The sequence below is a fragment of the Calonectris borealis genome, chromosome 1 (assembly GCF_964195595.1).
Source record: "Calonectris borealis chromosome 1, bCalBor7.hap1.2, whole genome shotgun sequence".
NCBI lineage: Eukaryota > Metazoa > Chordata > Aves > Procellariiformes > Procellariidae > Calonectris > Calonectris borealis.
Window position 1 is genome coordinate 86,800,614 of NC_134312.1, and position 16,023 is coordinate 86,816,636.

The 16,023-nt window shown below is 42.4% G+C and overlaps 1 protein-coding gene across 3 annotated transcripts; it reads right to left on the minus strand.

Moving 5' to 3' along the window:
• Nucleotides 1-3,494: 3,494 nt before the first annotated feature.
• LOC142088776 (olfactory receptor 10AC1-like) lies at nt 3,495-13,852 on the minus strand. Of its 3 annotated transcripts, XR_012675991.1 has the most exons (4): nt 6,826-9,706; nt 6,078-6,254; nt 4,758-4,847; nt 3,495-4,515 (listed from the first exon to the last, which is right to left on the minus strand). XR_012675991.1 is itself a non-coding variant. In XM_075164464.1 (2 exons), exon 2 carries the CDS (start codon nt 11,509-11,511, stop codon nt 10,501-10,503), a length of 1,011 nt encoding a protein of 336 aa, XP_075020565.1. In that variant the 5' UTR covers nt 13,601-13,852; the 3' UTR covers nt 10,383-10,500. The 3 variants fall into 3 exon arrangements, 1 of the variants encoding a protein (XP_075020565.1); XR_012675993.1 differs by lacking the exon at nt 6,078-6,254; XM_075164464.1 differs by lacking the exons at nt 3,495-4,515; nt 4,758-4,847; nt 6,078-6,254; nt 6,826-9,706 and adding exons at nt 10,383-11,511; nt 13,601-13,852.
• Nucleotides 13,853-16,023: the final 2,171 nt, after the last annotated feature.

Here is a 16,023-nt window from a genome sequence, read left to right on the forward strand (position 1 = left end):
GAAGCCTTACTGCCTTTACCTGTTTTAAAGGGGCTGGTCACAGACTTCCCATCTGGCAGGCAAATAAACCCACCTTAAAGGCAGCCACCTTTTTCCTGGGAGCCTCCCTCCACCTTTGCTCCACTCCCGTAAGAGGCTCCCGATTGCCACCTCCTGGGCAGCACTCGCCACCGTCCCCGCTCTTGCTCCGCCGCCGCCGCCGCCACCGCCGGGGCCGGGCGGCCCTCCGGGGTCTACCCCGGCGGCGCTGGGAAGGGGACCTGGCCAGGGCTGGCCCCCGCCTCTGCCCCCGCCCCCCCCCCCCCGCGAGGCGCACTTGTAACCTGGCTTTCTTTTAGAGATGAAAACAGCTCAGAGGCTGCGTTAGAGACTGCTCGGTCCACTTCTGTCTGTGAAGATGTGGCTAAAACCACTGAACCATCCTTGCAGTAGTTATTTAGGAAATCCATCTGTAGGCAGTGGCAGCAGCCCATTTTGTTCCCCAGGCTGTGACAGCATGTCACAGAGCGATAGCCATGCCACTTTATCTGGCAGAATTACTGGTTTTCTTTTAGTAAGCTCCTCAGCATTGATGGAAGGTGCCTGCTTTTCAGTAAAAAAATCATGGGAGAGGAACTGAGCCAGAAACATTTGCTCTCTATGTGGGAAGACCTCATGGGACTTTCCATTTCCTTCCTGAGTAAGGTGCAAGTTCTTGCTTTTGTCGTATCTCTTCTGCCATTCATCAAGGATGCTACTCCCACCCATACAGAGCTATTACACCCCTCCCCGTAAAATACAGATGGCATTATTCCTCCACTTGCTGTAAGGCTGCATTCCTCCTGCTCTCTTCCTCCTCCTCCCCAAGGAAGGCTAAAGAAAGGACTTTGTCAGGTTGCCTAGAGAAGCTGGGGGATCTCCACCCTTGGAGATGTTCCAGACTCGCCAGGACTCAGCCATGAGCAATTTATCTACTTCTGGAGTCAGCCCTCCTGTGAGCAGGGGTTGGGACTACAGACCTCCTGAGGTCCCTTGCATCTAAACCTTTCAGTGAGTTCTGTGATTCTTTAACCATACATCTTGGAAAACCAAAATCTGTCCCAAGAAGTTTGAACACAGGCAAGAGAAATTTGAGAACAAATGGTTAAAATACTAAGCTTTAAATTTTACATAGCCCATGAAGTAAGATATCAGTACAAATAATTCAAATTTACTGTCATTCAGAGTAGTTATGTCTTAAATTTATTCCAGTTTTATCCCATCTAAAGTGCTCTTTCTCAGTCTATGATGCTAAGTCTCAAATTTTTATGCCCACCTTTCCCCCACATTTGAATGACTCCCATTGCAGCACCAGTATAAGGTTTGCTTGTCTACATCCCATACCTTGAGTTTGCACGAGTGGAATGTATCCATTTCAGTCTTTATTTGTACAATACTGTGCCTTCTTCAGTCTATGATGTAGCAACGGGGCAGATGGACCCACGACTAACTTCTCCTTTGTGATGGGACAACATAGGCGAGGCCTACATAGACATGAAATGGGAAAGAACCATTTGCAACTGGAGGGTAAGGCTCTAGGGCAGCTTAGGAGCTCATATCCTTCCTAAGGCAAAAAAAATCAGTGTTGCAGCCTTACATTCAGTTCCTCCGAGCTACCCAACTTTGCATCTGTAGAATCTCAGAGGTGCCAAAGCTCTGGGGTGAAGAACTTGGGGATGCTCTGTCTCTGTTTCATTAGTGGGCAGATACTCAGGACATTTGATCTAAGCTATTTGGAATAGGCAGGAACAGATTTACTAGGGCTTATTGGAGAAGATGGCCTAAAAAATACTTACTTTCTTTTTCTCGCCCTTGTTAGTGTTAGCTGATGGGGGTTAGAATTTGGGGTATTCCAGGTGACGGTGGTCAGAAATCGTATGTACTGCTTTGTTATTTTGTGGATTGGAGGTCACCTACTGTAGCTCCCAGTTAGACTGTGTACAATGGTGGTCAAACAAAATACGATCTAATGTTACAGCAAGAACAAGATCTGCAGCAAATCTATAAAAAAGTGGAAGCATAAAGAAGTAGAAACGCCAAATACCTGGAACTTTACTGATATCTGTAAAAACTCTGCTGCATTGCTTAGCCATGTGTCCTCTGCACGGAAGTGCAGATCCAAAGGGAAAAAAAAGGGAATCTACACAGAGGCTGTACCCAGTACAGTGGAATACTACATATGAATTATTCATACAACTCTGCTGAGTATTTCATTGACAGGATCCTCCTGCTTGTGCATCACAAGGTTGGATTTTGTCTTTGTAAACTGTTGGACAAAACTAATTCCCTGAGTGTCTAGTGCAAAAAAAAAAAATCTGAAATAATTTAATTTCAAAAAATCTTTATCTTTACAATCATATTCTATGACTCGATGATTTACACCTCCACAACCTTTTCACTGTCGTGGCTTCCCAGTGAGCTTCCCATCTCTGGCATGCTTTTTGATGGTAAGAAGATAACCGCATCTTTTAAACTCACTCTCAGCATGTCTTTGAGTTGAATCACATCCTGTGTTTCTAGTCCCTCTGAGTATTTCTGAATTGCAGGGCATATTTTTTCCTTCCATTTCCCAGTATCCTCTTTCGTGTATCGGTGAGATTAGGTATCTAGCTGGAAAATATCACTACACAACACACCTGGGCTTTCCTCCTACAGATATGTGGGCTTGTGGTGAGGGAAGTGAGGAGGAATGGTATGCACCACGTCTTGTCTTGATGTAGTGTTGGGACCGTCAAAGGGCACTCCCAAGACTCAGTTGGGACGTGCTTCTTTTGAACTGCAGTTCAGACAGAACTCTTTCATTTGTTTCTTATAAATTGTTTACTGTGTTTGCTGCTCCTCACATTTTAGAAAGAGCTATGAGTTTCACCATTGTGGTATTAAATGTGCTTCTAGATGATGAATGAAACGGAACCTAGAAACAATCTCTGGAGTTCCTCACTTGATATTACCTCCGAAACTATCAAAGCATCCCTTTGGTATTGATAACTTGAATCTGTGCATCTTGAACTTTCAGTAAGGTGTTATAGTAACATAGATGTATAGGGCTCCCAGGGGCCCCAATCACATTCTGCAACAAGCCCCACTTCAGTCTAAAGGAGGAACTTGCCCTTGTTCTGTGGCCTCTGATTCACTCCTTTTATCCACTATTTCTACAACCCTAAGAAAAATCTATGACAGCTCTGTAGAGCATAGGGGACTCTCTGTTTCGGTGTTTCATTCCCTGTAGAGTGCAGGACTCTCTTATTCTAGTATGTGCACTCTCTCTCTTATTCTCACCTCCATGACCACAGTTTAATATTCTAGTGTTTTCTTTTTTATCTTGGACAGTCTTTCTGCAGAAAATAGACTCCTACCATCTAGTGGTTTAATCTGTTAAATTAGTTTTGTACATGGACCTTTTTCATTCTGAAACTCAGACTTTATTTTAAACAGATATTTTAAACTCCTACAAATGAGCACAAGTGAATCCTCTTGATCACAAAGTGGTCACCCCTAGCTTAGGGACTTGGGGACTTGACTGCACAGGTAGTCAAGCTGGTTATCTTTTTCCCCTGAGAAGAATAACAAGGGCAAGGGAACAAATGAAGCTGATAGAGACAGGGAATAGATCTGTGTTTTCATTTTCATTGCTCATCCCAGTAGAAGCAGGGGACACTCCCTCACTCTTCCTCACATATCCACAGAGGAACACCCTTGGAGATGTTCAGGATTTGGCTGAACAAGGCTCTGAGCAACCTGACACTGCTGTGAGTAGGTATTTGGGCTAAAGACCTCCAGTAGTCCCTTCCCACCTTAATCTTTTTCTGATTCTGTTCATCAATAGTAGATGAACAATCATGTCTTCTTGCCACCAGGAATGTAGACAGTTCCTTACTTGGGCTCCAATCAAAAGGGGAAGGCAGCTTCCCATATGTATTCTCCATCTAATGGAGACAACATACCAGTGGGAAAGACTAAACATGGACTAGAAGTCCAGTATCCCTGCATAAAACTCCACTTACTTGTTCATCAGCAATGTACTCATAGGTGTTTCTCTATCTACTGATGCCCTGGCTGGACACCTAATTAGGCACAGAAGTATATTTCCACTGTTGCCTGAACGGCAGGCTTTCTGGCTTTTGTCTCTTGATAAGCTATCCTGCACGTGGTCTGCCATGCTCTTATCGGGCTTGCAAAACAGGAGTAAATTAAATTATTGTACCATCCTGAAAATGAGGAGGAGGACCTTTCTTTTCCCCAGAAATCACCTGAGGAAATTCTCTGGCCTGCACATCCCGGTTCTGCTCCCCCTGGTGGTCCGGTGGGTGCGGAGCCCGAGAGGCCCGGGCAGCCTCAAGGTGCGGTGGCGGGAGCAGCGAGCGGCCCACCCTACCCATCAGGACCACGCGTGGTTTAAGGGTGATGCAATCCGTTTTGTCTGGTGATGGCTGGGATTTTGTTTCTTTCCAAGTTAACATTTTTGGTCAACAGTGAAGCCATGAGAGACTGAGGGACCTGTTGCAAAAAGAAAAAAAAATCTAAGCAAAACAGGGCTTCGCTTATGTTAAAATGCAACATTTTGGATAGACAAGTGGAAAGCAATGCAAACCCAGCCATAATACAATCTGATTCATATTCCCATTCATAAAACTGCCCTAAGTGGTACAAGTCTGGGTCACAAACAGTTAGTTACTTTCTAATAGATATTATAGCACATTATATACTTATAAATCCAAAAAGTGCAGTTCTACACTTACCACTCCTCTTTGAGAGCACATGCTTCCTGCGCACATTTGAAGATGTTTATTTATCTTGGTGGCATTTTCACTTTTTTATTAGTTCTGTTACTGACCTCAGGGGAAAAAAAAGAAGGAAAAAAAAAAGCAGAATTCAATTTCTCCTTGAGCATTGCTAACACAACAGCATATGTACGATAAACATAAAATTTGACCCAGAAAATTTGATTTCTAGTAGAGATGCTCATGACTTCTTCAACTAAGTTGTAGAAAAATAGGATTATAATATTTTTAGCAATTGAATCACACCTCAAAATATAGCAATAGTACTCTCTGCATGACAAGTACATACCTCTCTGTAATTTGTAATTTGTTCACATTTTCTAGCTGTTCTTTCCCACTCTTGGATTAATTATGCTTAAATGTGAAAATACCTCACCAACACTGAAAAAAATCATTAGCATTAATAACATGCAGTAAGCAGCCATATCACTAGTCACTTTGATAGTGTGATTTTAAATTTCTTTTTTCTACACTGACACCTGAATGTGTAAGTTAATCAATCTTTTAATTTCTGGGGGTTTTAATAGAAATTTTAAAGCTTTTAGGTCTGTTTCAAACCTGCAGTTATTTTTATGGTCCTGTTCTTGACAAATTAAGAATTGCCTCCACAATCTAAACACAATAAGCTTGCCCTTGTTTCTTGCTGTTGTAGCTTAATCTTGGTGTTATAGTGTTGCTATCCTGTGCAGAAATGAAATAGTTGCCACTGGTCACTGCGTTGACAACCTATGTTCACCCTGAGTGGTTTCAATGTTGACATCAAGAGAAGATATTTGAAACAGACACCTTGCTGTCTTGCAGGTGGAAAAGAGGGCATTGATTGTGCTAACATTTTCCCAACTCACTGTCAACTATTCCCAGTTCACCTTCCCACTTGATTTTTGAAACCTGAACTCCTAATTAAATCAAAACGTGAAAACTAAAGTGAATGCTGAGAGCAAAAACACAATAAAACACGACACAGATTTTAGGAGACCTGATTTTCAGCAGTGACTAGGCTAGAGGCCATATGCTGCTGAGCCATCTGGTCTTCCCTCAGCTTTACATACCAATTTGTAGAACCAGACGGTCTTATATCTTTACATACCAATTTGTAAAACCAGACTGTCTCACATCTTTGCACTAACGCAGGTAAAGCCAAGGGTACATGCTGGGTGGGTATTGACCTTCCCATTCTCACTTCTTCCTGGACTTGTCTAGAAGATAACTGAGCACGGCAGGATCTTTAGAGCCAAGAGCTTTAGGTTAGGGATGCAATGCTGGAATTATTAATAGCACCTTCAGTCAGCTTTTTGATGTGGAGATGATTGCAGGGCAAAGTGAAACTGACTCTGAAACCAACCAGCTGGCATGGAGCTTCACCTCATTCCTCAGATCCACTTTGGTCTCCTGATTATTTCTTGTCCTACGTTCCTGGTTGCTTCCTGAGGGAGTCCGCTAAAGGGGACTTAAGGCCTGCACAAAAACCCAGTTGGAAAATAAAAAACTTTTATTAGAGTCTATAAATTTTTTCTGGAGGGGAAGGGCAGAATATTTAAGCATATTTGTTCCCCATTAGCTTGTTTATAGGGACGTGGACTTTATTTTTTTATATCATATAGGATCCTTTCAGAGTTTATATGCTGCGTAATTTCATATAATGGCACAAAACAATCTCAGGAAGGACTCATCTCCCTTCTTCTGTAAATCTTCTATCTATAAATATCTGCAAGAGAAACTCCTATAGCCCTTGGCATGCTGAATAATAAACATATGGAAAACAGGGGCCTTTTCTCAATAATCACCGTCTTTGCCAGCTTTTCACCCTTATGATATTAAAGTCTGCTTTCTAAGTATAATACTGTCCACACATCCATTTTCACTGGCTACAACTCCATTGCTGTAAATAGCTGTATTAATTTCACCTTGATGCTTTCCTTCTGCTTCATATCAAAGGACAAAAGCAGCTATTTGGGTAAATATAAGATTATCTGCAGGTTTTCTAAGCTTTTAAAGAATCCAAAAGAAGGGAGGCTGGTGGACTCACTTTCCATGTAAGCCAAAACGGATAGGCTGTGATAACATGCCTTTGTCAAGGCGAGTTGAATACATTGAAACTTCTTCCATGTTCTTAAAACTGGACTTCCGTCAGAATTTCAGCTTCCCTAACCCATAACAGAAACACATCCCCGTAGTAAACTTTTTGTATTTAGACTCCTAGAAAAGTAAGGAAATATTTTTAATGCAAGTACATTTAATTCTTTTAGGAGATTGATTATTTATAGGAACAATTTTTAGGAAACGTCTTACCTGGATTGCCAGCAAAACATGACAGTGTGCAAAACAAAAGGAGCTTTCACTGGTTTCTCTATACTGGAAAGGAGATTTCACTGGTACTCTACCAGTATCAGTGGTATTGGTAGGTAGAACTCAAGATACCTGCTTGAAATACCTCCTTGGGTGAAGGTACCTCTATTGGACCTTGAGTACCCTGAATGTTCCTCAATGTCTCTGCCATCATCCGCCAAACCCTCTTCATTTTTGAGCACGTGGACAGCACTGATGAGATCTTACAGGCCTTACAGGTTGAGCTTTTAGAGGTTGAGCTCCGGTGCTCAACCACTGATGAGATCTGTGTTCTCATCCAGTGCCTTGCTCAAGGCAGCCTTGACAAAATTAATTGCAAGGATGAATTCAACTGATCTAGTTGAAGATGTTCCTGCCCATGGCAGGGGGGTTGGACTAAATGACCTTTAAAGGTTCCCTTCCAATCCAAACTATTCTATGATTCTATGATTCTAATACTCTGGTTTTATGGCTGTGTAAACCATGAAGGGATTCTTAGCAATGTCTTTGCTGGTTTCATTGGAAAACCTCATGACACCTGTGTTTGCCAGATCTCAAACCTCTGCAAATCTGGGGATGTAGGCATTCTCCTTCCAAGAAAGGACAGGACCATTTGTGGAATGCAGGTCCCCAACCTTACTCATACACTGGGGGGGCTTGAGACCCTACCCAACCCAGACAGTTATGATGCCCATGGAAAGATCTTTGCCCTATCTATCTTTAAGATAGGTTGGAGGTGGAATATGCAGTTGTCTAACTCTGCACTGCCTGGCTGTTCCCCGTGAAGTCCTGAAAAGGACTTAGAAATTCTTGTATTTTTTCTGTGCTCATGCCCTACATCAGGGATGTTGCTGTCTTACTTCACTTAGGCATTCTCCAGCTCTCAACATACAGCGTACTGGGACTGAAACAGCCACTTGTAAAGGGAGGTTGTGGAAAAGGGACTTCAGGCAACTCCTGGCAATTGAAAGGTAACATTTAAAAAGAAAGGGGTTCTGACATCTCAGTACATGGTTGCTGCTCTTAATAACAAGCTTCCCCTTCCCACTCTCATCCCTGAGTCCTCTCTACAGATCTATACAGCAAAGCCCTGCACTCAACACAGCTGGGCATAGGAGAGGGGCCATGGGTGCTGTGAGTGGGTGTGGGAATACTGATGGGGATAGGATGTGTGATAATCTTGGGCTCTGGGATATCTCCTCACTCCATTTACCTGCAAGGACATTTGGTGGAGACAGTGTCTTCACAGAAAGCCTCCATTGCTTGTTGTGCTTCCCACATGTATTTCAGAACTGAAGAGTTGGGAGTCTAACCTGGCTGCTGTTTCAGTCATGTATCCCTCCCAAAGGCATCATCCATATCCTTGCAATGAGGACAGGACTGCTGAGATGCCCCCAGTCAGCAGTTGTTCCTGAGGAACATCTCTAGGTCAGGACACGGCCCTGTTATCTTCTCACAGCTAGCAGCGGATGATAGTTGTATCTCTACTATCCCATGCCTACAGCTGCCAGAAACACATGGGGGCCTCTGCCAAGGTTCTGATCAGTATTATAAACCTCAGTGTCTTTCTGTCCCTTAGTTTTATTGCCAGGTATTTGAGCATATCAATACCTCCTAGAAATCTCTGCTGTAGAATCCTACTAATCTGAGGGACCTCTGGAGGTCTCTAGTCCAGCCCACTGCTTGCAGCAGAGTTAACTTCCAAGCTTGATTTGACTTGACAGGATTTGGAATTGATGCTTCAGTTTTGTCCTGCGCTCATTAGTTATTTACTGTCTTTAAATCCTTTAATAGCATTTGATTCAAAGTACTTCTCTATTAGTAAGTAATGTGCTTTTATTGAGACCCTCCCCTTCTCATTTTTGGAAGACCTGGCAGGTGATTAAAATGTTCACTACAACTTTGATCATTTTAAATAATGCAGCTAAACCTTTGCTCACAGCAGTAATTAGGTATTCATTGACATGAGAGCCAATATTCTGTGTTAATGTTTTAGCCTGGCTAGATTGTCAACTTGAAGACAGCTTTTAATGTGAGTTTTAAATTCCACATTTCTCTTTTGTCAGATGGCTCCAAGTTAACTTCCTTAGTTACAGTGCCAATTTTTTACATTAGTCAAATCCACTTACCATAATTCTTACTGATTGCAGCCCAGAGAAAGCAAATATCACTCTGCTCTCTCAGTCTGCCAAGGGGGAGAGCTAAGGGCAGCTGAGGTGCTGAAATTCCTTTGGATTAGACGGAGAAACAGAAGCAAGCCTTTTCATTTTTTCTCAACAATTTGATATGTAAGAAGTGAGTTCTGAATCATAGGGTCTATTTGGGGCTTTAAAGAGCCATGGAGGAGGGAAATATTAAATAAAATAATGAAGTTGCTTCTTTTGCCCCTGTTTCTGTCCAAAACTGGTCTTCCCTCATTTGTTTTAACCATCCCGTTCTGCCTACATGTAGGAAACACACAAAATAACACTGCTTTGCACCTTTCAGACTCTTATGCCTGCATGTGTTGTAACTCTCACTGGTTTTGCTAAAGAAATTACAATAACTGTAGCAGTGGTGTTATTAATCTTACGATGATAGATTTCAACACTCCTCAGGCATCCTTATTTATATGATACAGTCTTTCCTGATAAAAGTCACATGATAAGACCAGTATCTTAGCCTTTATGTTGCCATAGGAACAATCCAAACCTAAAGCATCTCCCTATAAAAGGAAATATAGCTTCCTGCAAAACAGGCATAGGAAAGTCATATTCTTGTCAAATCGATGGCACTTTCATTTTCATTATCTAGAATAATTCAAAGTAAGATGGTTTTACACTAATGATCTTTCCACTTGTGATGGGATGCTGGAGTGCAGCCTTCTGCTAAATTTGGAGAAAACCACAGCTTAATTTCCATTTCTTTCTAGGCATGGGCTTTCTCCTTCTAACCTTCCAGTAACCCTCTTTAGATTTTTTGTGCTGAAAAACTTACCAGTCTAAAATTTTTTATTGACTTCCCAGTTTCCAGTTTCTACTTTCATCTTGATAGAAAAATAATGAAACCAATACAGCGGCTTTAAATAATTTTGTGTTGATCTTTTGATTGTGCTGAGATGACCATGAATCTAAGCATGAGTATGTATGTGATCACAGAAGTGAGACCACAAACTGATCAAAGCTGTTCTTCCTCGCAAGTCATTAAAGCATATCCCTTTAGGTTAAGTGTTACCTTAAGAGACTTTCTTTTTTTTTTTAAGCAGAGATGTCATTTTGTCATAAATGTATTGATGCATATTGAATTCTGCCTGCATATTTGCCGTAGTGAATTCTATGGAGAAGCTGGTTCTAACGTGGTTATGGGGCTGTTTTCCAACAAGCACACATTTGTTCTACTAAAATTTGCCACACACACACATCACAGCTCTGATAGTATCCCAGTTCAGCTGAGCTATTTTCTTCCTCCTCAACAGTTTCCTGAGGGCCCCTCTGATTTCCTTGTTCTTCAGGCTATAAATGAGGGGATACAGTAATGGAGTAATGTTGGTGTAGACCAGAGACACCATCTTGTCTCGAGCTGGTGAGTAACTGGACTTAGGACGAATGTACATGAAGGTGGCACATCCATAGTGTAGGAAGGTGATGGCCAAGTGTGAAATGCAGGTGGAAAAGGCCTTGCCCCTTCCTGCGGAGGAGGTGATATGTAACAAAGCAACAGCAATGCAAACATACGAGGTCAGGATTAGGAGTAGGGGGAGCAGCAGGAGGACCACACAGGCAGCCAGCAAGGGCAGCTCGGGAGTGTAACTCTGTGTACAGGCCAGGTGCAGCACAGCAGGGACATCACAGAAGAAGTGGTTGATACGATGAGACTGACAGAAAGGTAAGCGGAAAACAGCCACCGTCAACCCCAGGGCAACAGCAAAGCCTCCCAGACAGCATGCCACAGCCAGCCTGAGGCAGAGCTCCTCACTCATCACAGCTACATAGTGAAGTGGCTGACAGATGGCAACATAACGGTCGTACGACATGGCTGCCAGGAGGAAGCATTCAGCCCCACCGAGTGCCACAAAAAAGTGCATCTGTGCAGCACAGCCTATGAAAGAAATGGTGCTGCCGCCCACCACTATCAGGCCGAGGAGTGCCTTAGGGACAATGACTAAGGTATAGCAGAGCTCGATGACAGAGAGCTGACAGAGGAAGAAAAGCATGGGAGGACGGGAAGGCTCCATAACCACTGCCATGAAGATCATCATATTCCCTGCCAACGTGACCAAATGGATAATGAGAAAGATAAGGAAGAGGAGGACCCGCAGACAGAACAGCTCGGAGAAGCCGAGCAGGAGGAACTCCATGGTTGCATCAGTGCTCTTATTGTCCCTCTCCATGCAGCCTTCACATGGCATCTACAGGGAGAGAAACAGAAGGAAGACAGTTGAATTTGACCTGATGCCTGGCAATCAATTCCATATAGGAAATAATGTTGCAGTACTGTAGAACCAGTGTAGTAAAGCTCATTGTGTGGGGAGGACGGTGATTTCATTTAAAAACAAAACTGATTTCACTCAGTCACATTCAACACACTCTCAGACCCATATTCTCACAACCACCAAGGTTCTTGTGCCCAAATGATCTGCCTAGGATTCTTTGCCATGACATTGATGACAAGGAATGTCAGCTGTTGGGTCTTCATCACTTCTTCTGAATTGTTCTTAGGTTGGTGACCATGTGCAGGTTTTGAACATGCATTAGGTACCCTTTAGGAGTTGACACTGTCTGTCCGTCCTGTCCTGCTTTTGAGAGTCATCATTGGACTCTCTCTCCTGATCTGAGTGTCCTAAGAAGCTGCAGATGGATGTGTTGGGATCTTGATGACCGTCAACACCTAAGTTTTGCAGACATTCTGCTACTGCTCCTTCTGGTGCTTCCACTCCCAGGCAGACCCATTCGTTCTCTATTCACACCAATACTGCAGTTCTCTACATCCGTGCCAGAGATGTACAAGGACAACCAGACAATGAGCTGGAGCTTCTGCTCTACAATCTGACTCCAATTAATGGGAATTTGAGGTGTTCGCTGACTGGCTTCTCCCTTCCCCACAATGGATCTGCCTCAAAGTTCATATGGAAACAGGATTTCAAATGGAAGGGGTCAGTGATTAGACATGAGGATTCCAAAATTAGAGCTGACATTTTGGCTGCTTACATCTTTATGCCTGGGTCAGCCCTATGACATCAGAGTTAAAGTAAACAAACTTCCAAACTCAAAACCAAAGCTTTCAACAGCAATGTACTCTGTATAATAATTTTTTGAAGAAAATACAAAGCTAATATTTTGGTCTTAGAGAGAATGAGATCTTGCTTGTCACAGGAAGAATGGAAAGTTCCTAGGAATGTGGAGTGATGCAAAGCTGTTTAAGTTGTACAGATCTAGAAAAGATAAGGATGTAGAGAGACGTATAATAATAAATTACATATACTGGTCACAGATGAACAGTGCATATTGCTCATGTGTTCATCATGTAATGCAATATTTACTACAAGGAATAATTCCAACCCTTTCTACACTTTACTGTAAACCAGGAATAAAAGCAGAGATTCCTTCAAGACTTCTGCTCACATCAAAACCCCAGAAATATTTAAGTATGAAAGAAGTTGGAAAACTATACAAAATATTCCAATGCCGTCAAGAGCAAGTAGAAGGAATGGGAAGTTGATGAAAAAAATTATTATTGGAGACAGGGATGTTCCTGGAAAGAAGACATCTCAAAAAAGCTCCAGAAAGAAATAATCGATAAAGTTGAGGAGGTGAATCTGATAAGCCTACACACCTTTGCCTTTATTTTTGCCACTGTCATCTTTGGAACTTGCTGCCCCAAGGTTTCCTTGTGATCCAGCATCTCAGCAGGATTCAAAACATCTGGGGACTCAGATGAATAATGAAAACATCCACAATTATATTACCTCAGGTGCAAAACTAGGAATCAAATCTCTGTGCTTCAGAGTATAAGTCAGCAAAATGACTAAGTTAGGAAGAAACTTTACCATAAGCTCCAAGACAAAAAAATGGATAGTCGGTGAAGACCAAGAAGGAGCTCTTTAGAGAATGTAGAGGGAGCAGTGATCTTGCAAAAGCAGGTAACTTAACAAGGACTACTGCTAGACACAGTTCCCAGTGGTTATAAAGCCATAGCTAACTCCTACATCCATCTTTTGTGCTCCAGGACGTCCCTGACAACTATTCTAAACAGTCTGGCTACATAGCTCTCTTGACGCTGTATGCAAGTAGTAGGTCTTCACAGAAAACAGGAGTAATGGGTTGATACATGATCTCAAGACTGCAGACTCAATCACTGGGAACCAGCTGGGACTCCCCTCACTCCAAGTACTGAGACTTTAAGAGTATTCTACTAAACACAACAAAGCTAAAGATTGGGGTAGAAACAGGGGTTTCCCTTCCTTTCATTTGGAGCTGATCACTTCAGTGGCAACGTACCGTCTCTGGGTTAGAAGATAAGGAAATAGAGACTTCTTCCTCTTGATGATGTGCGCAGTTCAGTCTGGGCTGAGACTCTGTTTCTTGCCCAGTCTGGGGTCCCTCTGGCTGTGAGGGTCCCTAGAGCCAACGTTTTCTTTCAGCATTTCATGATCATCCTCTCTTCTTTCCTGCAGGACCCAGTTCCTTATATACAATATGACATAGAGGTCGTTCCTCTTCCCTGCCCTCCCTGCATGAATGACAGGCAGTTCCATTCCTCCCAAGAAAAAGGGGTTTGCAGTTTTTCTGTAAATCAAGCAACAGGATGTAATTGCACCTTTAGAGGAAGGCAGCGTTGCAACACCCTCCTAGAGGGCTCTTGCTTCTTTCACTGAAGCAGTTGAAAGGAGCTGATTATTCATTGGGATGGTTTGTACCGGAAATGGCAACGATTTAATTAACAGAATGCATTGCTGCTCTTCTTAAATAAAAATAAAACTGTGGGTCTTTAAGTAAGTTTAAACCAAACTCACACTTAAAAGCAAAGCAAAACAGATATAAAAACTTTAAACTCATCTGTAGAACTGTGTGTGGAGTTTTCACTAGTTCAGGTAATCCATTATTTCTTACTGACTCAGATTAAATCACTGTTCAGCAGTGGATAGGACTGAGATTATTCAGGCCGAATTTATTTTTATTATTATTGTTACATTCATTCCTGGCCACTTACACTGAAATCATTGAAGAGATCTGTAAGCTTATGTAAGTAGAAAAGAGAAGCAAAGTCGAGATTTTTGACTGCTAAAATGGAACTGCTTTCTGTTAACCCAGCTTGGCAGAAACATGTAAATATGGTACCTTAAGATTTTTCCCAGGAAGTTTAGAGGAAGTCTAACTTTCAAAAAATTCTTCTGTAATGTTTTATGTATATTTTGGGACAAAACTACCCCATGCATCAGTACAGTCTGAGGACTAACTGTGTTGGGACCAACTCTGCAGAAAAGAATGTGGGCTTCCAGTGGACAGCAAGATGAACATAAGCCAGGAAGAGGCAACGAAGACCAACCACATATTGGGCTGCAATAGCAAGAATGTGGCCAGCGGGTGAAGGGAAGTGATTATTCCCCTTTATCTGGCACACGTGAAGCCACATCTGGACACTGTGTCCACTGTTGCAGTCCCCCATTCGAGAGATGACAACAAGCTCAAGAGGAGCACATGATGTACAAGGAGAGGCTGAGAGAGTTAGGCTTGTTCAGTCTGGCAAAGAGGAGGCCAAAGGGAGATCTAACTGATGACTTCAGCTAGCTATTGGGGGGGCTACAGAGACAACAGCGACAGAGTCCTCTCAGAGGGGCACAGTGAAACAGTCACAACATTTGCATCAAAGAAAATTCTGATTTGCCATAAAGAAAAAAACTCTTCTTCTCACAAGGGTGGTTCAGCACTGGAATGGGTGTCCTGAGAGGCTGGGAGGTCTTCCTCCTTGGAAATGTTCTTAAGTTGCCTGATCAAGGCCATAAGCAGCCCGATCTAGCTCTGGAGCTAGCTGTGCTGGGAGCAGGCTGTTGGACTAGAGACCTCCAGAGGTCCCCTCCCATCTAAGTCTTTCGTTGAGTCTATGATTCTGTTCAGCCTTTGTCAGATGTCCAGTATGGACAGGAGCAGGACTGTGTGTGTACCTGAGGAGCTTTGCTGTCACAAACTGAAATACTTGTGGAGTTTTGGCTCCTCCAAGGCCACTACCTGGGATTCTGTACTGTCACAATTTTGAAATTAGGCAGAACTTAAATGCCAGAGTCATATTTAAGTGTTTTACTCTTTTTTAAACCTGACATGTAACTCTTGGAATTAAAACTATGACAGTGGGGTCTATCCTCTTTAGTCTCTCAATTCACTACTTTAACTTCCAACTTTTAAAACTTTTTTTTTTTTATTTCAACTTTTTCCCTACACTTTTTGTTTAAGATGCTGCAAACAATTCAGGGCACAGAATGCCCTTGAAGCATTTACAAGACTGAATTCTGAATCTGGCTGGAATTTCTAGATGCTGTTGTATAATAATAAATAAAAAACAAACCCTGAAACCTCTCTGTGGCGTGTTGTCTCTGCAGCTGTAACAGGAGTAAAATCAAGGAGCTGGTTATTTTATAATTCCATCTAGCAAATTGGGTGGATTATAAGGGGAAGTAAATCTTTACAGTGAAGAGTCTGTTTTAGTCAAATGCTTTGCGGAGTAAGATTGCTCCCTCTAGCAAATTCTGTGAGAATATCAGAACATCAACTGATTAATTCATGTATAACTTCTCTTTGTGTTATAAAATAAAATTCAGGGGTTTAGGTGCCATTTCTTCCTTTAATTTATATTTATTCTCTTCTCTTGCCCAAACCGCAGGAGAAAATCTGCTACCTCAGCAACAATGCAAAAATAATTACAAGGA

What these genes read in the sequence shown, in the direction of transcription:
- LOC142088776 (XM_075164464.1), bottom strand. Translation starts at nt 11,511, where the DNA reads ATGCCATGTGAAGGCTGCATGGAGAGGGACAATAAGAGCACTGATGCA.